This window comes from Lycorma delicatula, chromosome 2, assembly GCF_047948215.1.
Source record: "Lycorma delicatula isolate Av1 chromosome 2, ASM4794821v1, whole genome shotgun sequence".
Taxonomy (NCBI): Eukaryota; Metazoa; Arthropoda; class Insecta; order Hemiptera; family Fulgoridae; genus Lycorma; species Lycorma delicatula.
Window position 1 is genome coordinate 224,846,653 of NC_134456.1, and position 24,561 is coordinate 224,871,213.

Here is a 24,561-nt window from a genome sequence, read left to right on the forward strand (position 1 = left end):
TAAACTTCGTTTTCTAAATTAACAAAATGCTCACACCATAAATCTAAAGGTTTAAATCTAATGAGTATCTACTCATTAGATTTAAACCTCTAGTGTATTTAAAAGGATAGCTTCAATGAGACTACCTTTGGGGGAGGTATCTATTGGAGGGGAGGTAGTATATTTCCTCCAGTGGTTTTAATAGTGATTTTGTTGACTTCTAAATACAAAGTTAGGAAGTGAAGATTTTTGGTTAGCGTTTGAAAGTTGTTGAAATGTCTGTTGAGAGAACTGTAGCTGATAATGCTGTCATTCCAAATTTCATGTTCATGTTCTACACCTCTCCAATGAAGAGAGCTCAAACCCTCAATCTGGAGAGATGGCTATTATGCATGGACTATTTCAGATAAAGGAAGATCTATGTATTAATTCATGCAGAATTTAAGATGGTACGTGTCTAAACTTCACTCATGAACTACCAACACTCAGGCTGTATGCAAATGTAATTATTTTGCCCAGTTTATAAACACACTACATAACTTTTGATGACTTCTGTGCTAAGTGATATTCTGATTTAATGGTTTTATGTGGCTCGGGGGAATCTAGAGACCGAATTACTGTGTAATTTCAGTCATGAAATAGGATTCTACGCGAATTTCTCTTTGGCTGTTATGATCAACCGTCATTGTTATAGTAGGGAAAGCATTTGTAGCTTGAGTAAAAAAGACCCGTTTACAATTGTAAACATTGAACGACAGTAGTGACACGAACTGCAGTCAAACACTTCATATTATTGTTGGAATAGATTAAAGCCAACTAAGTAATTTGTTTATCCCACAGTTTTTATATTTAATATAAATTATATTAGTATTAAATGAAATTACTTTTGATGGTGAAAAAAGGTGGCACGATTAGGCCTGAATAAATCCTATCTACGCTCCTTTTTTGTTGGGAAATGCGATATTAGTAATTAAAAACTGTTAATAATTAAAAACAGTCAACGCTTTTACTAAAAACACAATATTAAAAAGAATAAAAGACAAACAAAATAAAACCTACTTAAAAAAATACTTTTTTATTTCTTCTTTTAAGTTCGAATATTTAAAGCCTGGGTACAAATGAAAAACTGAAAAATATCAACTTACTCATCCTTAATTTAGCGCTGATTTGAAAATGGCGAGATTTAAAAAAGAATTATCAAACAGTTTTTTTACTTATTTGTACGTTTTTTTAAATTCTATTTCATTACTTTATTATAAAAAGTCTAATTCTTATTTAAAATATGGGTAGGCCTAAAAAACACTATCCGTTAAAAAAAGAAGTCTGGCTAAAATGAAGAAGGAAAATTGTACATCAAAATAAGAAAAGAGGTACAGAATAACTTCAACAAATTAATTGTAAGTTCTCTGAGATACAAGGAATTTTTATGTCATATTTAATTCTAAAGTAATTTCGCTAATACAGTGTCAGAATAAGTATCATTAGAATGTACTTATTCAGTACATAAGTAAATATGTTCAGAAAAAAAAGATATCTTTAAATCCTTTAAGACAATTTAGAATTTTTTTCAGAAGATAAGTTACCTGGAAGTAACATATTAAGAGATTTCAAAAGAATTTATATAAAATACAAAAAGAATAATCAAAATGGAAGCATTTAGTAAAAAGACCGAATTGAAAATCTCCTTATGTATTTGAAATCAAAAAATATCAAAAAAATGTGTTAATTTATGTGTTAATTTAAATTTAACCTGTTTTACTCGAATTCATAAAAAAAAATAAAGTTCTCAACATGACTGAATGTGTCTATATATAGAGGAAAGGGTGCAAATATGGAGTAGGGTGTAAAGATTTACAGTCGATTACACGACTATTGCAGATGCTGCAGCCTCCTGGGAGTTATGTGAATTTTCTCCGAAGCTTGCTGAAAGTTTCTGTTTAGTTTGTGTACAGTCTGTCACTTGGTTAATGTAAAACGTCATTGCTCTGTCTACCCACGTTCCAAAACGTGGGTACATATATGTTTTTTTGTTACGGTTTTCAATGCATCGTCCAATTTTAATATTTTTAAACACAGAACTTATCGATGAATAAGACAGTGAAAAGCCATGGTTTTCTGAGGACTCGGGGTGTAATTTTCTTAACAATTATGACACAAATCCTCGATTTTCACCAGTCATTAATTCAGCACCGTCGGTTGTTACAAACACAAGTTTGTCAAATGAAAGCTTACACATTTCTAAAATACTCCATACAAAATCAAAAATATTTTTGCCAGTCATAGTTCCAACAAGAAGCATAACAACAATTCTTCGGTGATCCTCATGTTATTATCGCAATCGTAAAAAAATACAGCAACTTGAGCAACATCTCGTACATCTGTAGTTTCATAAATTTTCTCATTATACAGAATGAGAAAATTGCGATTATTAGTAAATTGCTAAATTATTAATGAAACGGCAGATATCTGCCATTTCACTAATTATCTTTACTAGTGCATCTCTTGATAATTAAATACCGGGAAATGATCGAACGTTTTCTGGATAGACGATTTCAGCTGAATTTATATAAGTTCTTTGATTAACGAACTATCCGTGAATGATTTTTAACGTTTTGCTAACGAATAACTTATTTAGAAACTTGCTTTTACTGAATTTTGTAGAAACTTGTTTCTGACTATGAAGTAATTTCTTCATTATTTTTAATTTTCTACTCTTATTCTTCTTTTCGAAATCCCAATACTGTTCCTTGCGATTAGTTTTGTAATGCCGTTTAATGTTGTATCTTAACACTAATAATTTCCTTACGAATAAAGTAGTAATTTTACCGTTCACTTTCATAAAAAAATATTTCAGCTCTTAGTTTTCTTAGAATTCTTCTCTCTCCTCATCAATTTTTTCTTAACTGTTGTTGAAAGCGACATTTTCTATATAAATTCTACGGTTAAAATTAAAATTAGTAAAAAACCGTTACTTACGGATTTGTTAATATAACAACACAACAGATCGCGAGGAAGAAACTAGTATAAATTAAATATTTTTTCAGTAGAATTATAAGAAAGGCTGTATTTAGCCATCGTACAAAACCGTTGACAAAAATGTGAGAAATTTTGTAATGTTTTATTAGTCAGTCGCTATTATAAAATTCATTCTATTTTATCACATTTGCTTTTCTTGTAAAAATTAATGATTTACCTATACAACTTAAAGTAACCGGTAATAGTTAAACTTGTCAATGTCTTAAATCTACGATTACTTGCCTCTCCATTAATCTATTATTTATTTTCTTTATTGTGAACTTATCTGAAGTTTCAGATTAATATAAAAATATATTTTATGTAGTTAAATTTTGATTTTCCTAAAACACTTCTAAAGATAAGAGATTATCTAAGTATGTGACCCTTCTTAGTAAATATAAAAACAGTAGAGAGGTAGTATAATGAGAAAAAGATAAATAATGTTCAGTATAAATATATCTTTTCTTTATTGAAATACTTATTAAAAGACCGGTATTATTCTATTAATATAAATGGAAAAGAATATAAATGACATTAACTTATAAATTACTGGTTACTCTATTAATGTAGTAAGAATATATAAACAGTTTCTAATAATGTAATTGAAAATTAGTAATTTTATTTAATGAAATTAAATATATTTTTGTGATAATATCAATTTGGTGATTATACGCCTACATTACAGTATAATAATCATATTTATTTTTATTTGACAATTAGCTAATGCTGATTTATATTATAACCAACAACTCATGGTAGATAAAACCCAATAATTTACCTGTTTTTATAAAATATCTGCAGCAAGATTTTAGTTTTTATTAATATGGTTCAATAAAATGAATAATTAAAAAAAAATACATTAGAGATACATTCATCATAGTCAGTTACAAAAAAAAAACAATTTTTTAATGATATATATATATTCTAATCTTCTAATCAAAATTATTAAAAAAATGATTTTTTTCAAACTTTGAAAAGAAAATTTTTATTGTTAAAATAATCACATTTGATGACACAATTATTAAACTTTATCTAATGATTTAAATCTACTTATTTAAAGATTATTTAAATTTATTATTATAAAATTGGATTGTGAGTTATTAGTTTTTCTTAACTGTTCATATTTCTTATCCCCTTTACGATAGTATTAAAATATATAATAAATAAAGGGGAAAAGAAACATGAACAGTTAAGAAAAACTAATAACTCGTAAAAGATTAATCAATAAAATAACCCGATTTTATAATGATAGATTTAAATAATCTTTAAATAAATAGATTTAAATCATTAGATAAAGTTTAATAAAATAATTATGTCATCAATTGTGATTTGAAAAAATCATTTTTTTAATAATTTTGATTAGTAGTTTAGAATATAATATATATATATCATTAAAAATTTGTTTTTTTGTCAAACTTTTTTTGTAACCGACTATGATGAATGTATCAAAATGGATTTTTTTAATACATTTTTTAAATAAAGTTTGTAATGTAATTAAGTATATTTAATAAATGTTACATAAATTGGTTTATTATTTTCCTAAGTTTTTCATTGCTGCCAATGTATTTTTATAATAAAAGTGTTATATCTTACACTATGAATACCTACATTATGAATAGTTTTTTATTATTACATAATGTACTTTTTAATTAAGTTAATTCCTTTGTATGAAAAACATTACTTAATCCTATATTGTATAATTAATTATAGATTTATATACAGAGTGTTCCACGAGAAAACTGACATACTTCACAGGTGTATTCCTTCCATCAAAATAATGAAAAAAGTTCACATAGACGTAGATCTGGAAACGCTTCGTTAGCGAGTTACGGCTAGCGAAAGATTTCGCCCGGAATTCAGCTCCCCCGGTGAAATGAGGTTGTACTGAAATTTTTAGGACGTTAACTGAGGGATGAAATTAACGGTTTCCTGTGGTTTTTGTCCTGAAAAATTAAATAAAATAGGTTTCAGAATTTTATCTCCAGTAGTTTTCACGATATTCTAAGTAAAACTGGAAAATTTGTTGTCTGAAAACCGGTTTTTTAGGTTTGCAATATAATACCTGTGTTAAATGACTAATAAACGCGTAAAATTTATTAACAAAACTTGTAGGGTATTTAATTCTAGAAATAGTGATGTAAATAAGCGCAATAAAAATCAAATAAACATTTAAAAAAATCATATTTTACTGAAGAAGAAACAAAACAAAAATTAAATGAAATGACTTACACGTTAGAAACGGCTTATTTTTCATTTTATCGTATTTAATTTTGTTTTATTGTTATGAATTTAATTTTCACGCCTTAAAGATAATGTTCACAATGATCCCCTTGATAATTTATGCAAAATCTAGCGATAATCTTGTTATAACATCAAAGAAAGCTTTTCTAATAGCACCGCGGTCGTTTTTAAGATATTCAAAAGCGTTTAAACTTTGGTTTAATAATTCTTCTTTGGAATTATCCTTTTCTGTGTAAACAGGTTCCTTTAAATGACCCCCCAGAGGTAATAGTTTAAGGGATGTAAATCGAGTTACTTAGGAGGTCAATTAATTGGCCCATCTCAATCGATCCATCAGCCCGGAAAACTTAAGTTTAAATGATGTCTAATGTCTTGTGAATAATGAGATGGTGCACCGTCATGCTGGAATAACATTTGCTGTATTTTTTCAAGAAGTACATCTTCTAGCAGAACCGACAACTGATTTTGTAAAAAATCTTTGCACACGATACCAGAAAGCGATTTTGAAAAATAAATGATCCAATTAACTGGTCCCCAATTATACTACACTATACATTTATCGAAAATCGGGTATGAAAGTTTGACTTTTTAATCGCGTTTGGATTTTCAGTTGACCACCTGTAAAAATAGATTCATCGATCGATAAAATGTAAAGAGCAATGTTTCGATTTTCTTGTACTCGTCGATAAAAATTTAATCCAGTTTGCAAATGATAAGGATACAAGTTCTCTTTCTTTGGTATTCTCCAGACTGTAGTACGAGATGGGATGCCTATTCGATTTGAAATTCAACAAGTGCTGTGTTGAGGACTGCGCTGTATCATTTGAATGATACTTTTTTGTTCAAGTACAGTCTGTTCTATAGGACGTTCAATGGAATAAGCAGTCGTTGAAAATCATCCATTAGTTTCTAAGTTATTGAAAACTAAGGAAAATGGTTTCGTGAGTAGATATTCTTTTATTCGGAAATCTTCGTTGGTATTCACGTTTGCAGCCCGGCTATTTCCATTAGTGAAACTAAACATAAGCAATATCTGCATATTCTTGAATTGAAAATTTTAAATGTCATTTCTCTTCTTTAAAAAAGGATGAATACTTTACAAAAATCATAAAAAGCACACGTACACTACATAAATTATAGATAAGAAAATAGTTATATTTAATAATCAGTTAATTGCAGAACAGATGTACGATAATTTCAATTGAAATTTTGTTTCTGAAAAGAAACAAAATGTTTTCTGTGTTGCCAACTTTTAGGTTTTAATAAACTTAAAGAACTAAATTTAATAAAAGTAGTTGGAAAAGCAAACATAAAAAATTATGTGTATTCCCCACATCCTAGGAATCCTTGGCTCACATACTATAGCAATCATTCTATATTGTGTCTTTCCTATTTCCTTATTTTTTCAAATCACAGAAAAAGGAATAATATATATGCTTTGTAGCATTATTTTCACATCATTTCTTTGCAATTCTCTTATCTCTTCGCCAGAAAACAGGAGAAAAAAGATATATGAAAAAATCAATAATGTAAAAGCAGAATGACATATTAATAATAATGGAAACTCGCTTTCTCTGATCTAGTCCATAATTTCTATTTTTCCTCTTGTCCTTCCTCTAATAATGCAGTCCAATCTTCAGTTATTATTAAAATGTAATTCTGTTTTTGCATTATTGATTTGATCATTTATTTTTTCACACACCCTTTTACTCCTTTCTTCTGGTGAAGAGATAATAGTAATGCGTTAAGAATGTGTGGTGGAAGATTTACTGGATGATGATAAGTTTGATTTCAGAAAGAGTATGGCTGAATGTGTTATTATTCTGGCCTGTGGTTTTAAAATTTCTGATAAATCAGCATTTTATAAGTCAATGATAAATTATTTCATATAGAATTTACATAGTGTAATAAAATTTAACCGATTAAAGAATTAAAATATTTTAAATTTATTTCCAGATAACTATATCACAGAAATGGAAATTACATGGATAATAACTGCTATTTTAGGTATAATTTTGTTTTACTGCATATACTGGTTTATTACAAATATACCTACTGGAAGAAGAAAGGGGTGCTGTGTTTAGATTCAAAAAGTACTTTTGGTGTAATACTAGATGCATTATTATATAGAAGAAGTATGTCAGACATAGTGCTTGGCATATATAAACAACTAGAAGGAGAAAAATTTGGTGGTTACAAACAATTTCTAACTCCAGTAATTACGATATGTGATCCTGAATTAATAAATCAAATATTAATTAAAGATTTTACATATTTTGAGGACCGTGGACCAAAAGTAGAAAAGTCAGTAGAAATATTCAATTCAAATCTTGGTAATCTGTGTGGAGATGAATGGAGAGTGGCTAGGCATAAATTAACGCCGACATTTAGTTCGGGTAAACTTAAAATTATGTTTGAACCGATAAGAGAATGTTGCAGTGAAGCAGTTTTATATTTAAAAGATAACAAAAATGATGTAGAAGCTAAAGGATTTATTTCTAGACTTATTATCAAAATAATTGCCAATGCTGCATTTGGTTTAAAAGTAGACATATTGAATGAAGAGGAAGCAAAGAATAATCAGTTTTTTATTACCAGTTCAAAATTTCTTAAACCATCTATATATTTGTTTTTGAAACTTTTTGTTTTCATATCATTTCCAAAAGTAAGAAATTTTTTAAAATTTAAATTGATGGATGATGATGTTGATAAATTTTTCAGAAAGTTAACAAAGGATATTACAAAACAACGCCAAGAAACTGGCATGCGGAGAAATGATTTTTTACAAATTTTGTTGGATCAGAAGAAAAAGGAAGAAATAAATTTACGGAATCAGTCTACAAATGTATCTAATAATGATCATGAAGCAGAGGAACCTGAAGACAAAGAAATCTTTGAACAGTTAAAATACATGGATAATTTAAGTAATGATTGTTCAAAACCGAACGGTAAGTACTAAACCTGTTTTAGTAAATTTTACCAATTTTTGTCAACTATTTTCATATTGTGTGTGATATGTACATTTTTTTATATTCTGAATTCAGTTTTGCTGCATCTACTTCAGTAGACAATAAGTACAATGGTCATCATTCTTAACTGTTCAGCAACCAATATTTTTACCCTAGATTGTTGATTCAGGTGAATGATAGTCCTAAATGTAATGTCAATTGCTGTATAATTCAGCATGCTAAATTAAACCACTAAACCACTAAACCACGAACCACTAAATTAAATCTGAATTCATCCAAGATTTTTCTCAATGTGAAAATTTGGTGTAGATTCAATTATTATAGCATTTCTTTCTGGAATAAACCATCAAGGTTAATTACACTCTATCTGCTACCCAGCAGGCACAAATATAAAATGTTAGTTTTTGATTCTTTTTTTGAGCTATAAAAAGTACCCTTTTTACTGACTAAAAGTAAATGATTTTTTGGAGTCGGCAAGCTTGACTTTCAGAGTTAGGCCAGCTTATCAAATATGTTCAGGTTCAAAAGTACCTCAGGGTGTTTCTTGATGAGAAACTGCAATTTAAGAAGCACCTTCAACATGTGGTGTTGAAGGTGCTTGGTGAACCAATCGCCAATGTTGCGTTTGGTTTAAAAGTAGACATTTTGAGTGAAGAGAAAGCAATGAATAATGAATTTTTCATTGCCGCTTCAAAATTCCTTAAACCATCAAAACGTTTATTTTTGAAGTTGTTGTTTTTCTTCTCATTCCCAAAATTAAGGAATTTTTTTAAAGCTAAAATGATGGATGATGATGTTGATAAATTTTTCAAAAACTTAACAAGGGATATTTCAAAACATCGCCAAGAAACTGGAACGTGGAGAAATGATTTTTTACAAATTATGTTTGATCAGAAGAAAAAGGAAGAAATAAATTTAAAAAATCAGTCTACAAATGTATCTTATAATGATCATGAAGCAGAGGAACCTGAAGACAATGAACTCTTGGATCAGTTAAAATATATGGATAATTTAAGTAACTGCTCGAAAGCAAATGGTGTGTATTATAAACAGTTTAATTTATTTTACCAGTTTTGTCAATAACTTTCATACTCTGTGTAATCTGCAAAATTTTTTGTTGTTTTTTGAAGTGAATGTTACAGTATTTTCATTAACAGATTATGAGTACTATGGTCATTATCCTAATGTATTCAGCAACCAACATTTATACCTGAGATGGTTGATTCAGATTCATTATGTGTAAAAGGATGTTTTGGAAAAAATTATGAAAATGTGTTAAATTATCCAACTCAAGCATATGAAAATGTGTGAATATTATAAATCTGAAACATTTTTTAATTAATTACATGGTAAAAATGTAGTTAGAAAAAGTGTATGTTTTTTATACTTGTAACTTCATTAAATCAATTCTATCATACGTTTTCTTTTAAAATTTAATGATATACATTTGTGTCCTTAAAATATTGAAGTTAATTTTCTTTTATTTTAAATGAATCCATAACTCCATAAATAATATAAATATAGTAAATGTAACACAGTAGCTACATAAATAAAGGCATAATAATACACAGGAGTTTGTGTAATGCTTTAACTTGAAACATTAAGGTTATATCTAACAGGAAGAGTTGCAGTATTTGTTTCCTAAAGTGATGGAAATATTAATATGTTTCTTTACTTGGTCAGTCATGACCACAGTCATCATTAATAACTTCCAATATCAATTTTATCAACTAAACATAGTAATAGTAAACTTAAATAGGTGAATGTTGTAAAATAAAACAAACTTGTAATTTACAAAGCTTCATATCTACTATTACTTTTGAGTACAACTGAAAGCTAATCAGATTGTAGAAGAGTGATAATACAATTATACAAAATCTCAAACGTGAGAAGTTCAGCTTTTTCAGTTATAGAATGTTAATCAAGACAATTATTATTATTATTATAGTATTATTTCTAGTGATATCTATTTTCTTTTTACAATGAGTAACTTGTTATATTTTGAAATTAAATGCTTTTCCAGTTTCCAAATATGCCAGTCAGATGTTCTACAAAAAAAAATCCATTTTGGAAAAATTTCAAAACATTTATTTGTAGCATAAATATTTTAATACATGATTTTCTGTATCGTTATGTTTCTATGTTATATATCACGTTCTTGTTTTAATACATCATACAAGTAACAACAATAATTGTTTATATCATATATATGATGCAGATAGTTTAATGAAATTACTTAGTTTTGGCTGTAAACTAAGGTTTCAGACTGTTTAAAGACTCCTCAAGTAATGATCCGAGTGCATAGTCTAGTTGAAGTTATATATGGGGAGAGATTTTGGGTGAAACCTTCGGTGTTGGTGGAAGGTGCAGGCATTGTGCTTCCATGAATCAGTTAATTTGTTAGTTGAGGGTTGTAAGTTGTGGTAGGTGGTCATGGTTGGAAGGTTCGAAGAGGCCAAACGAAGACAATAGTAATATAAATAGTTATATTAGTATAAGTAATAGTAATATATTATAATAGTAATAGTAATAGTTATATAAATACACTTACGGAAATGTTTGCCAAGGCGTTTTCATCGGTACAATCCTGTCAGAGGCCAAACTGATGACTGTGTTGTTATCAAGTTTAGAGGGTCTAAAAAATGACCTCCAGTAAAGCCCATCAGGTCTAGGAAGGAGGGGGTGGGAGTGGTGTAGCAAATGGCATCATCACAAGGTGGGTATCTTCCCCTACGGGGATCAGGATGTATACTAAGGTAAAAAAGCAGCTTTACGTGGCATTAGGCATTGAAAATAAAAGAGTTCTTACATTTTTGTAGGAAATTCCTGTCAATTTAACAAAATTTTGATAATAGTTTAAAAAAATTGTTTATTTTTAAAAATTTGTCATGATATAATAAAAATTGATGAAATTCTTCATCGATTCAGAAATTTTATCGGTTCTAATGCAAATGATAATATTTTACAGAGGAATTAATAACTATTTCAAAGTTTAAAGAAAAGATAACATAAAGCGTAAACCTATTGGAAGGTCATACACCAGCAAAAGACATGATGGGCATACTCAAAATTCTTACATTAGGAATCTGAAGACATGATTTACCCACTACGAATTACTCAGTGCAATTTGAAGCTTGGAACTCTAGGATTTAGTTAACTTTTTTATCTAGAGTTAAAAATTGCAGTTACTTGCATACAAACTTTAACTAAGACATGAAATCAAACTGAATAATGGTCCCAAACATATTGAGTTTTCAAATGTTACACTGGGTAACATAGACAATGATAAAAATATCTTAAAATCTATTAATTTATAGATAGATGTTTTACACCAGTGGTTATAAGAGTCAGCATGTTGAATTAGGCTTCAGAGCTATCACATGAGAAATCTGAATTTGTCCAAGAATCTCTGAAAGTGTAAGTTTAGTATGGATTCAATTACAAAACATTATATTGTTTCTTTGTGGAACAAAATATCATGGCTCAGTCAGTATTAAGTATTTAGGTATGCTGTTACCTGGTTAGTAGAAATTTCAGTGTTTGAATGTTTTATCTTTGGATTTCCTTTTTTTGGCCATATAAATACCCTGTAATTAAGTAAAGGTTAGTGATTTTGACCTCTTACATGAAAGGAAGTGCAACTTGGTATTATTTCAGAAATAATTCAGTGAATGTGGGACAAATAGAATATTATTTTGATATCTGTTCTGCTAAAAATGGTACCCAAAGAGAAACATTTTAGCAACGATAAGTAAATTTATTGTTGAAAAAGTACCCTTCCAACTGCTATTGAATAATGACTTATTAAACTACCAAAATGGTTTTATTCTTTTTTTTGAAACACATTTTATAGGAAATTGTGAACAATTCAACTTTGTTTTTAAACTTAATCTCTTGTTTTTATATATAGCGCTTTAGTTAGTAAGCATAATAATCTTTTTGATTTTCACAAAAATATTTACTGAAGACTTTATAGCATCACAAACTTTCTTATTCATATCTGGCGGCAGTGAAACAACAGCTACAGTTCTCAGTTTTTCTCTTTATGAACTGGTCATGAACCCAGAATTACAGATTAAAGTACAAGAAGAAAATGTTCTTTCTTCTCATGAATTTAATTATGATGCTGTGAAAGAGATGAAATACCTGGAACAGTTTATTTATGGTAATATAAAATATTAAAAATAAATCTATTATATTTAAAAAAGTTTGGAAATAATTTAACATATGCCCTGTAGTAATTCTTCACCATTTATTCAGCACATTTTATCGCTGATCTGCAGTATTATAATGAATAGGAGAGCCTCAACATTTCAGAAAATGTAGATTTTGGTACCTAAAAATACTGTACGATTACAATAATAATTTTGTTGTAAAAGATAGTTTAACTTAATCAGTTTGATTTATTATGGTATCTGCCTAATTCTTATAATAATCATAAAACATTCTCTTAACTTATTTATTAACACTATCTACTTATAAAAATGTGTAAACCTATACAATTATTTTCATTTTTTTCTTATTAACTTATTTCTCGTTTTATTTATAAGCTTTCATTATTGATATTCTACCTTGACATTAATGTTTGGACATAAAAATAAAGTTGGCAAAGAAGTGCAGGACTTTCCCAGCTATTAATAATAACAATTTCAAGAGTTGGAACCAAAAACAAACAATAGAATATATATTTTTTGAAGGTGAGAAATAAATTTTAAGAAATATTTTTCTTATAATATACATATGTAGGTTAAGATTAACAAATTTACTTAACTAAAGTTCTCCCTAAATCTACCACCTCCTTCAATAAAGGCTAAAATAAGAAAAATAAATTTTTTTAAAAACTTTTCTCCATTTTAGGTTTGGGATTTGTAATTTAGAAAAATTGTAGTCATTTCTTTATAGCTCTATATATGAAGTATACACCTTCAAAAAAATTTTTTTTAAATATTTCAACTTTAGAGAACTAGAGAAAAAGAACAAAAAACCATACATATCAATTTTAAGAAGGGGGAAGTTGGTTTTTAAAGAAAAAAAAGTTTTTTTAAAATTATTTATGTGCGCATTGAAGGTAACAAATTTTTATTTTAGGAACTTTTCTCTAAAATGCCTCAGAGAAGAAAATTGAAATTGTGTTTTTCTCGATATCCTCCAATTCTTTCACGAATTAAAAAAAAAACAAAATTAATATTGTCATGATTGAAGTTCGACAAGGCTATTGAGAGACTAACAACCATAATACTTTCCTGTAAGTACAATTTATTGCCCTAAAAATATATAAAATGAAATAATAATAATAAATATATTTAACATACAAAATAATAATTCAAATAAAAAGACAAGATTTATTTAATAACAATTAAATATTATAAATACCAGAATACAGTCCAATTCACTAAAGACGTTATAATAGCCACTAAGAACTAATACTGCATTAACAAGATAACTATAGAAAAGTCTAAAATTCATACAATTCAATTTGTACAAGTACTATTTATGTTAGTGTTTACAATAAAACTATCTTACACTTTATGAAAAAATGGAATACTGTCACTTTCACTACTGTTTACCAATAACCCACCAACTAAACAACTTCCTGTATTCAACCACTGTCCACACTGGAATACTCATGACGTATTCTTCACACGCTTATTGATATTGTTGTTGTCACGAATGTGCCGAACACGGCCTGGTAAAACTACTGACTCTGTCTGCTGGACCCCTACAATATTTAACTCCGTTCAGCAGTCTGCATATAATATGACTGCATAATAATAATAATAATAATAATATAATATAATAATATAATATAATAATAATAATATGACTGCATAATGGAGCTAATTTGCTGATTTACAGTTTGATGTTTTACTTGCTATTGATTTTTTGTTGCAGAAACACTGCGTCTACACCCAATACTAGGGACAATAATTCGATACTGTACTAAGGATTATAAAATACCTGAAACTGATGTAGTGATAGAGAAAGGCACAATAATTAATATACCTGTTGTTGGATTTCATAAGGACCCGCAATACTTCCCAAATCCAGAAAAATTTAACCCAGATCGTTTCCAAAATATGAAAGAAAATAAATATATATCGCTGTTAAAATCATTCTATATCACTTAGTTTTGTAATCCTTACATCTTTATTTGAACTAAACGTTAAATAGTTTTAATTAAATTTGTTAAAATACGATTGAAATCTTTTGTTATCACAGGACCATAGGCAGAGTCTGAAAGCTGTGCTCTCTGGTGTTTGTCGCCAACATCCAGTGAACTTAAATGAATACAAACACAATTTGATGGTATTGTTATTAGATGTAAAGTATTAGTAGTATTTATCTGTTCATAGTATCCAGTTCTGTTTTCCTTTTAATGTAAATACTCTTCATTCTATAATGCTTGGTTAATTATTAGTAAGTCTTATCAAAAGATGTCTCGTACATATTCCAAATTGAGTTACATTTTTGTTTTTTTTAATACATGAATTTAGCGATTATAATATTGTTAAACATATTCAGTAGCATGCAAATTAATCAGATCACAAGGAATGTTTTCTTTATTTCTATGTTGTGGCTGCACTGCTTGACCACATCCATTCTTTAAGTTGTCAGTTTAATGTGAGGTTATTGTTCTTTGGATTTTTAGCAATTTTCAAGTTATAAATATTGTTCTGTGAAAGTTTATTTCATTTTTTATTACAAAATCATGTTTTTTTTTTTTTTGTGTGTGTATTTATATAATAACGGGCATAACTCTCAAGAAAACGTTCGAAGATTGTTTTTCTCCCCTGTACGAAGTAAAGGAAGAATTATGATCGCGAAAAATTTCGGTTTTCAGATTTCAATGGAAATATTCATTTTGACCATCCCTGAATCCATTTTGACTACTTTCTGTGTGACATATATATGTATATATGTATCTCGCGTAACTAAAAAACAATTAGTCGTAGAATGTTGAAATTTTTGATTTAGGACTGTTTTAACATTTACTTATGCACCTCTCCTTTTGATCGCAGTCGACTGGACCAACAGTGTCCAAAAAAGGTCAAAATAAAAAAAAAGAAGATTTTGGACTTCTTCTTAACTGCAGTAATAAGCCTTCATTGAGAGCTTTTCAATGATATATCATAACTAGTACTTATTTTCATTGGTGTCAGAGTTATAGCCAAATAAAATTTTAATTAATTAAATATTTGGACCGTACAAGAGGAAAGCATATCTATCGGTTCAAATCCGACTTCATATACATGTATCTTTTCAACTTTTTTTTTTTAATTTAAATGTATTGATTTATTAATAATTATTATCCTCTGATTGTGAAAATATTTTTACAATAAATAGTGATTTAATAATAAAAAAAAAGAAAATAAATCAGAAGTTAATAGTGAAATAATATTTTATGTACTTTTCATTTTAATTCAAATATTTTTACAGAGGTTAATAACTATTAATAAATCAATAAATTTAAATTAAAAAAAACTGTGACACCAGATGGCTTTCTTCAACGCCTATTAAATTATATGAACACATTTTTTAAAATGAAAAGTACATAAAATTTTATTTCATTAATAACTTCTGATATTTTCTCAAATTTTTTTTTATTGTTATTGAATTACTATTTATTGTAAATTTTTTTTTACAATCAGAGATTAGTATTTATTAAAAAATCAATATATTTTAATAAAAAAAAAAAGGAGATGAAGTCGGATTCAAACCGATGTGCCTTCCCCTTGTAAGATCCAAATAATTCATTAATTACAATTTTGTTTTGCTGTAATTCTGGTACAAATGAACATAAGTACCACTTAAAATACATCGTTTAAAAGCTTTCGATGAAGGCTTATTACTGCAGTTAAGAAAAAGTTCAAAATTCAATTTTTTTTTGATTTTGGGCTTTTTTGGTTCAGTCGATTGCGATCAAGAGGGGAGGTGCTCAACTATATGTTACAGCAGTCCTAAATCTAAAATCTCAACATTCTACGACTAATCGTTTTTGAGTTATGCGAGATACATACGTACGTACAGAAGTCACGCCGAAACTAGTCAAAATAGATTCAGGGATGGTTAAAATGGATATTTCCGTTGGAATCTGAAAACCGAAATTTTTCGCGATCTCAATTCTTCCTTTACTTCCTACAATGAAGCAAAAATATATGTTTATGAAGTCGCATTCAAACCTATTAGTGCATAGTTAGGGATCTGACACGTTCTCACTTACACCACATAACTGCATGAGCGATGTGAAACAAAATTAATATATGAACTAGTATAAAATGCTGATTCGGACACCACAAAAAAATGCGGCCATGTGGTGTTCACCACAACTCAATTGTGTTACTGTCCACTTTATTAAAGTAATGGAGAATCATATCTCACTTTCAAATGAAATAAATTTAAATGAAGCGTAGCAAAAAATGTGTATATGTAATTTAGAAGGTGTACAGGGAAGTCATGTGATGTCCATATCAGATTTTTTTCTGAGCATACCAGTATGACAAAGACAAAAAGTTCCTGAGTGTGGTGTCGGACTAGAAAGACAGTGCGGTTGTAAAAGAAAAACTACTCAGACACAGGATCGGTTACTAGTGAGAAAAAGTAAACTCAAACTAAAATTATCTGCTATGGACTTAAATTGAGAATTGGCAACCGGTGGAATAGATTTACACATTACAACTATTATACGCCAACGTCTTGCAGTTTGACAGAAAGCTTGCTGGTCAGCAAAAAAGTAGCTTTTAATCGTATATGTGAAACGATTAAGAATAAAGGGCGTATTAATTATTAGATTTTCATAAATTGTACTGATATAATTCTTTTTTCTAAAAAAAGTTACTTTTTATTAGATAATCTGAACACAGTTACATCTCTGTTTTGGATTAATTTGCACGCTACAATATAGGCATCTTTATTCTAAATCCATTATGGCATAGGTATGTAGATAATGAGATAAATTGAAATTAATACACGGTACATTGAAGTGAATATAACTAATATAATATTATTACTGTCAACAAATTATCTTTTGAAGAGTGAAAATAAAAAGAATTGTTTTTTATGTTTCATACTTTTTGCTACATTTTATGAGAGGGTAACACTGGTTTACAGTTGAAGAGAAAATAATTTCTGAATCTGCTGTTATATCGTCCTTTTAATACGCTATACTGACTTCCATAGAATAAATTGCTCAGACTAACCATAATATTCAATTAAAATAAGGTACAATTATATGTTATTATTAAAGTGATGAGAATTATGAACAGAAAGTAGTGTAAGATACTTAAAGTCAAAATAAAAAAAATTATCATAATGTTGTAAAATGAGATCATCCATGAATATTAGAAGCTTGTTCATAAACAAGAATCAGAATTATGAACTGATGCACAAGTGACTGTTCAAATTGATTTATTTTATCAACAAATGATACACATTTGGCATAGCATCAAAATATGCGCATAAATGCATGTTGTAAGCCATTTCTTACAGTTTCTTTTAAATCAGAATGTGTTAATTTCAATGAGATATAATGCTCATTTAACCACTTCAACAATGCTTAAACCGCTACTGTATATCTGTACAATTTAACTAATTTTATGATAAGACTAACAGAATCTTTGTGATTAATTATCATGCATAATTAAGTGACATAATCAATGATTTTTTGCTTCCATGTATTTGCACTATATGATTTATGACAAAATGTAATGTCTTAATCAAATCTCTAATTATATTATAAGATGAAAAATACAAATAATAAGTATTTGTTTTCATTATCTTACATGATAACAATGATTATCAATCTTCATACATTTCTATATCTGCTTCTATTTATGTTCACAGCAATGAGATTGGCAATGTTGGAAATGAAGATTATTTTGGCTTCTTTATTGTCACATTACACAGTAGAATTAAGTGAGAAAGCAATACTGCCATTAAAGATGTTAAAATTCTCACTACTTCCAGCAGTTGATGATGGAATCTGGGTGAAATTCAAAGACAGGCAATCTTGAAAATAAAATTTGTCAGAAGTTGTAAAACAATTTATTCAATCACAATTTTTCTCATAAAAACAACTTACTTTTTTATTGTTAAGTTCATATCAGACAATATTAAATCATATGTTTTGTAACATTTTTTGCAGTTAAAAGTTTATACTTAATATGTAAAGCCTACTGAATAAATTTTGTATTTTGAATATCTTTTTTCATCTTATTATCCCCTTTATTGACCAACCTTGCTACTGATCATACAACAGCTTGTATTTTTTTTTACTGACAACATAACATATTTTATTCTTTTTTTTTTATTTATTAATTCCTTTTTAAATGTTTTTTTATAAGACATAATTATAAAGTGAAATATATAACATTTTCAACAAATAGAACATCTTAACCGCATCTTTTTGTGCTTTTCCTATAGGTTTAACAACAACCAACAAAAGCTTTCTTTTATCATGTCTCTAAATACTTTAATTCTATGCACTATGCTCATTTGCCTCTGCGATTAATTTTTTTTCTGGTTGATATTAGATGACCAAATTGTACAATTCATCGTTTAAATGTGATGTTTACACACTATATGGACAAAAACGCCTGGCTATTTTAAGGATTAATGAGTTCAGACAATATACCAAGGCCTCGTCGTTCAGCGTTGTCATTAAATTCTTCTGCATTAAGTCTTAAATATAAAAATATTCGATTCGTTGTTCTTCAAAATAATCAGGAAGGTGGCTCCTTCCATAAGTTCTTGCCTTTCTTGATAAACAAAGTTAAAACAGGTTCAAGTAATTCTGCAAAGAACAACAGAAAATTATGAGACGGATCGATCTGATTGGTACATTTAATGATGAGCAGAGTCGATGTATTTTATGTCTCCGTAATGTGGGTAGTATAAATATAACTACAAAATGCCACAAAACTATAAATAAGAGCCGGGGAGTAATTTTTTGCCAAGACCTTTTGGATAAGGATGTCACTGAAATAGCTGATGAGCTTAGCCCCCAAGATGTTGTAGAAGTCAAGCGAATAATGAAACGGCAGAGCAGAGTGGAAGAACCAACACCTTCTCTTATACTGACTTTCAACCTTACAGTACCACCAAAAAAAATAAAGTTGGTTATTTTTCAGGAAAAGCTAATACGATCTTTTTCATTCTCAAGCCACGACGATGTTTCAAATGTCCAACAATACGGTCACACTACAACATCTTGCTTGAAAACAGAGATCTTTGCTCGATATATTAAGGAAGGCCACAATGGTACTACTGTCAAGAAAATCAAATATGTGTGAACTGCAGTGGTTCACATACAGCGTGCTCCCAAGATTGCTCAACTTTAAAAGAAGAAAAGGCAATTCTCAGAATCTTTACCAAGCAGAAGCTATCTTTTCTGGCTGCACAAAGAGAATATAAAAAGACAATTAACTCACAGAATCTGTTTAAACCAGATCTATCTTTTGCCACCACTACAACAAAACAAGCTCCTACAGATTCAGGTATCAGTGAGGATTCATCAGCAGTGAGGATCCTGCAGTGAGCTTGAAAAACTTGTTCAGATGTTATCTGATCAATTTACTTACAGCCACTATTTCAGAGCTGACTTAGGCGAACAAAAAGTTGTTAGTCGCAGTTAGTCAAACCAATAATGGAATCCCTCTGAAAGTTCCTGTCCCCAAAGTTTTACCTATACGGACAGGAGTAAACACAGCTGGCAATAAGCTCTCTGTTAAGGGAGGCCACACAACCATCGATTCTGGGATGTCATCTGCAACTTCCCATTCTTCAAAATCTCCTCCTCCATCACCTCATTTACTGGAGGATATGGTTGAGGAACCGCCCGACCCCAGGACATCAGAGTTTTTAAAATCAAAAATACAAAAAAGAAATCCAGATCACCTACAACTAATTTTTTTATATATTTGCCTGTAGTTCTATAACTATAACTACCTTAACTTATGAACATTATTCAGTGGAACGTTAGAGGTCTTCGATCCCTCATAGACGATATTTGAGCATTGACATGCACACATGTATCACTAATAATGTACTTCCAAGAAATGCATCTTCTATTCTACAACAAGATGCAATAACACTCAGAGGCTATTTCTGTGAGAGATACGACTGACTTGTAGACAGTAGAGAGAGAGGTGGAGTTGCTATTTTCATGTAGAATGAAGTGTTGGCAACAAGGATACCACTAGCTACCCTCATTCTGCTATTGCTGTGAAGGTCTGTATCCCCTTTAAATCGCATATTTGCAATTTGTATCTCTCACCGAATTGTGAGTTCAATGCTCTAGAAACATCAAATCTCCTCACGCAAATCCCATCTCCGTTGTTAATAATACGAGACTTCAATGCCCACCATATTTCCTGGGGCTCATCTTTCTGCTCCTCTCAAGGAAATATGATAGCAGAGTGAGACAAGACTTGCACCTTTGTCTGCTGAATGATGGGTCACTCACGTTCATGTCCTAATCATCTGGTACATTATCCAACATTGACCTCTCCTTATTTTTACCGAATTTACTCCCTCATCTTAATTGGTCTATTTGTGACGACCTTCACGGCAATGACCACAAGCCAATTATTATTGGTTTTGGTGTCAACCACGAGATGAAGAAAAGGCCACGGAAATGGATTGTTAAAAAGTCAGATTAGAACGGTTACTATAAAGTCTTCCCATCACAGTATGATGATGGTGCAGACGTCCTTGATCAACTTACTTCTTTACGTCCCTGATACTTGAGAATACTAAGAGATATATCTCACAAACATCGTGAAACTGTAGACGTTCTGTTCCATGGTGGAATGATGGTGGCCAAAATGCTATTAGCAAACGACAACATCTAAATATGCACCGTAGGGCTAGAACGGTATGTCGTAAGTTATTTTTAGACGCTAAGAGAAAATCATGGACGAAATACGTGGACACTATCTCGCTACTACTATCACGTCTACTTTGTGGGAAAAGATCCGTGCAATTTGCGGATCACCGAATCAATCTATTCTCGCGCTTATTCATGAAGAAGAGCTCCTTTCATCATCTTCTGCAGTGACAGAAGACCTTAGCAGATTCTTTCCGCTCGGTGTGTCACTTCATCATATAGTAATGAATTTCACAAGTACAAGATACCGGTGGAAGTATTATCGTTAAACATTGGTGATTCGGCCGGTGAATTAAATGCTCCATTCGCATTCAACCTAGTTGTTAAACGCACTTAAAAACTCACGTGACACCTCTTCTAGTCCTGACAACATTCGTCTCAGTATGCTGTCACATACTCCTAATTCGGCGTTACAACACCTATTGAACATTTATGATGGTTTATTCTCTGCACATGTTTTCCCATCCGTCTGGTCAGAAGCCGCTGTCGTACCAGTACTTAAACTTGGCAAAGACAAAGAAAACCCCTCAAGCTGTCGTCCTATCTCCTTGACAAGCGTTTTATGCAAAGTAATGGAGAGTATTTGTGGTGAACCGCAGGCTTACATGGTGTTTGGAGAAACATGACCATTTATCTCCAGAACAGTGTGGATTCGACAAAGACGATCTTCCATGACAATTTAATGTCATTAAAAGCAGCTATTCAAAACGCTCTGCTACTCCGGCACTTCCTCGTCGCTATCTTCTTTGATATCAGAAAGGCCTAGTAATGTGGTGTTCTAAACACCCTCAAATAATGGGAAGTCAAGGGCAATATGTTTGCTTTTATTAGGAGTTTCTTAAATTTCCGAACTTTCCGTGTTTGTGTTGGAGATTTTCTATTGGGTAGCGTCATCTTGGAAAATAGAGCATCTGAAGGAAGTGTATTAAGTGCCACCTTATTTTCTACAGCCATCAACAGCATTAATAAATGTGTGCAGCCACCTGTTTCATGTTCTTTATTTTTTGAGATTTTGCTGTATATCCCGTTCAAGAACCACAGCAGAGAGACTACATAACACTATATCTCGCTTTGAAGCTTGGTCCAAGGTTACCGGCTTCATCTTTTCACCTGAGAAAACAAAATGTGTCGTCTTTTCTCACCTGCAAAACCCTTTCATTTCTCAAGTCTTTCTCAGCGGAGAGATAATTGCTATCTCTCCTATTGTCAGATTTTTAGGTTTATTTTTAGCTGCCTTACGTGGGTCAAACACACCAAAGAATTAAAAATAAAATGTTCCAATTTTTTAGATATGCTGCGAGTCCTTAGCAACACCAATTTGGGAGCCGATTGGTCATGTATGTTTCGTTTTTATTATTCATTAGTTCGTTCTTGTTTAGATTATGGTTGTGTAGCCTGCTCTTCAGCGCGTAATACCGTGCTTAAAATGCTGGATGCTGTACATCATGCATTCCTTCGGCTTGTTACAGGTGCATTTAGATCAAGTCCTGTCATAAGCATTCTTGTTGACTGTGATGATTCATTACTTTGGGATAGACAGGACCAGGTTTTAGCATCTTATTTTGCCCGTCTTAAAAGACAGCCGAATCACCCGGCTTTTGACGTAGTCCTTAATTTATGACGGTATGAGAACCATCCACCTGTAGTACTCGATATTTACTGCACTTTATAAATGTCGACACACCTTCTATTTTCCAATGTATCCATGTTCATATCCTCAATAGAGAATCAACCTTATAAATTTTATGTTTGACCTCATGATATGCAATAAAGAATCAATACCACCTACTTTCTTTCAGCAAATGTTTCACCATGTTCTCTCCAAGATAAACCCTGACGCAGTAGTATACATAGATGGATCGAAACAGAACGATACCATTAGATGCGCATTTATTGTCAATGGAATTTTCACTACTTGTGTTTTATATATATACATATATATTTAATATTGGTTATTTTTAAGATTTTGTCTGTGACAGTTATAAGTAATTTTTCAGAGTTGTGGTAGTAGTTGCAAGTTTTTTTATTTGTTTTAATTTTTGTGTTTGTTTTTTTATATATATATTTTTTTAATATTTTAAGTTTTTGTTTTCCGGGCGATGATAAAGTGAAAACGTTTTTCACCACCCCAAAAAAAAAAAAATTGAAGAGACCTGAAGGTGTGATGGAAATTTGGAATCCTGAGAGGCTGGAGAAACCATACCAGGTGACGATTTTATTGTAGATCCCTTCATTGGGATCTTAGTAGTTTGCTGCAGAGGTGGTGCAGCAGGAGTTTCATTTGGTGCAGACTGAAGTGGTTTTCAATACAACACTATCCGTCTTTCCACCAAAACTATACTTCTTCTTGCCAATACTCAATGCTGCAACAACAGAAGTAAGGATTTTACCTGGTCTGACAAAGCATGGACCAATTTGGTTAGATCTTTGCACGACACGTACTAACAACGCACAATATGTATGTAAAAAGTTATGAGTACGCTCTGCAAGGCTTTTTTAAGATCGTGTTTCACCCTTTTTAGATTAACACTTTTCCCTATGCAAAGAAAATCCTGAATTATAATTTCATTAAACGTATACTCGCATAGACAAGTGAGCATCATACATAACTTACACTTACATATAGAAACATTTACACAAGTAGGGACTCACATTAGGTGCTCGCCTATCAAATGAATGTAGATACAAAGTGTGCTTTAGCAGGAAGGAGTGGACGTATCTATCACAGTAATGTTAATTTATGTTTTGTTTAAGAAAAAAAATCAGTACACACAAAAAATATTTAAAGAAAAGAATAAAATGACACTAATGTAATGTATTATGTGATTATGTGTATTATGTATTATATGATGTATTAACTGCGTTTATAACAATAACTTTTAAAATAAAGTTTTTTATTACTATTATTCAAAATAAATATGTAAAAATATATAAATAAAAATAAATATACAGTAAACTAGAGATTCGAGTAAAATTTCTCATTCACTAATGATACAATAAAAAGCTGAAAAAAAATTTTCTTCATTTATTCAAATATTTATCTTTATTAATAAAAATAATAACCCATGAAAAACACGCGGTTGATGTAATAGTTCAATGTTACAGAAAGAGTAGTATAATGTATATCATAACAGGTTTGGCGCATTGTACCAATAACTACAGTATATATAACCCAAGTATTTCATTAACGAAGATTATGTATCTGTAATCTGATCGCTTCATTAGAAAAACATGGTGTTTCACATAAAATCTTTTATCTCTAAAAATAATTATCAGTTTTAATAGAAAAATAAAACAAATGTAAAAATTCATAAAGAACTCAATTTTTTGGTTGTTAGCTTTTGCAGTAAAAACTAATTACACATTTGGAAAAATAAAAAAGTTGTGAATTAATAAAATTTGGTTGCTCTGGCTTAAGCGGTTAGTGTTTCTGAACTGGACTGCATTTAATTTGTGTTAAATAGAATCAAACCT

At 30.0% G+C, this 24,561-nt stretch overlaps 2 protein-coding genes across 2 annotated transcripts in view; one reads left to right on the forward strand and one right to left on the reverse strand.

The window, feature by feature from the left end:
• LOC142320079 (uncharacterized) overlaps window positions 1-24,561 on the reverse strand; it is a 138,075-nt gene that overhangs the window by 101,243 nt on the left and 12,271 nt on the right. Inside the window, exon 2 of the mRNA XM_075357753.1 lies at window positions 4,743-4,937. The gene's annotated coding sequence lies outside the window, so the exon portion shown is untranslated. The remainder of the gene's footprint in view (window positions 1-4,742; window positions 4,938-24,561) is intronic.
• On the forward strand, window positions 7,297-14,332 carry LOC142320080 (cytochrome P450 6k1-like). Its single transcript, XM_075357755.1, has 4 exons — window positions 7,297-8,183; window positions 9,335-9,390; window positions 12,123-12,369; window positions 14,097-14,332. Exons 1-4 carry the CDS (start codon window positions 7,373-7,375, stop codon window positions 14,330-14,332), a joined length of 1,350 nt encoding a protein of 449 aa, XP_075213870.1. The 5' UTR covers window positions 7,297-7,372.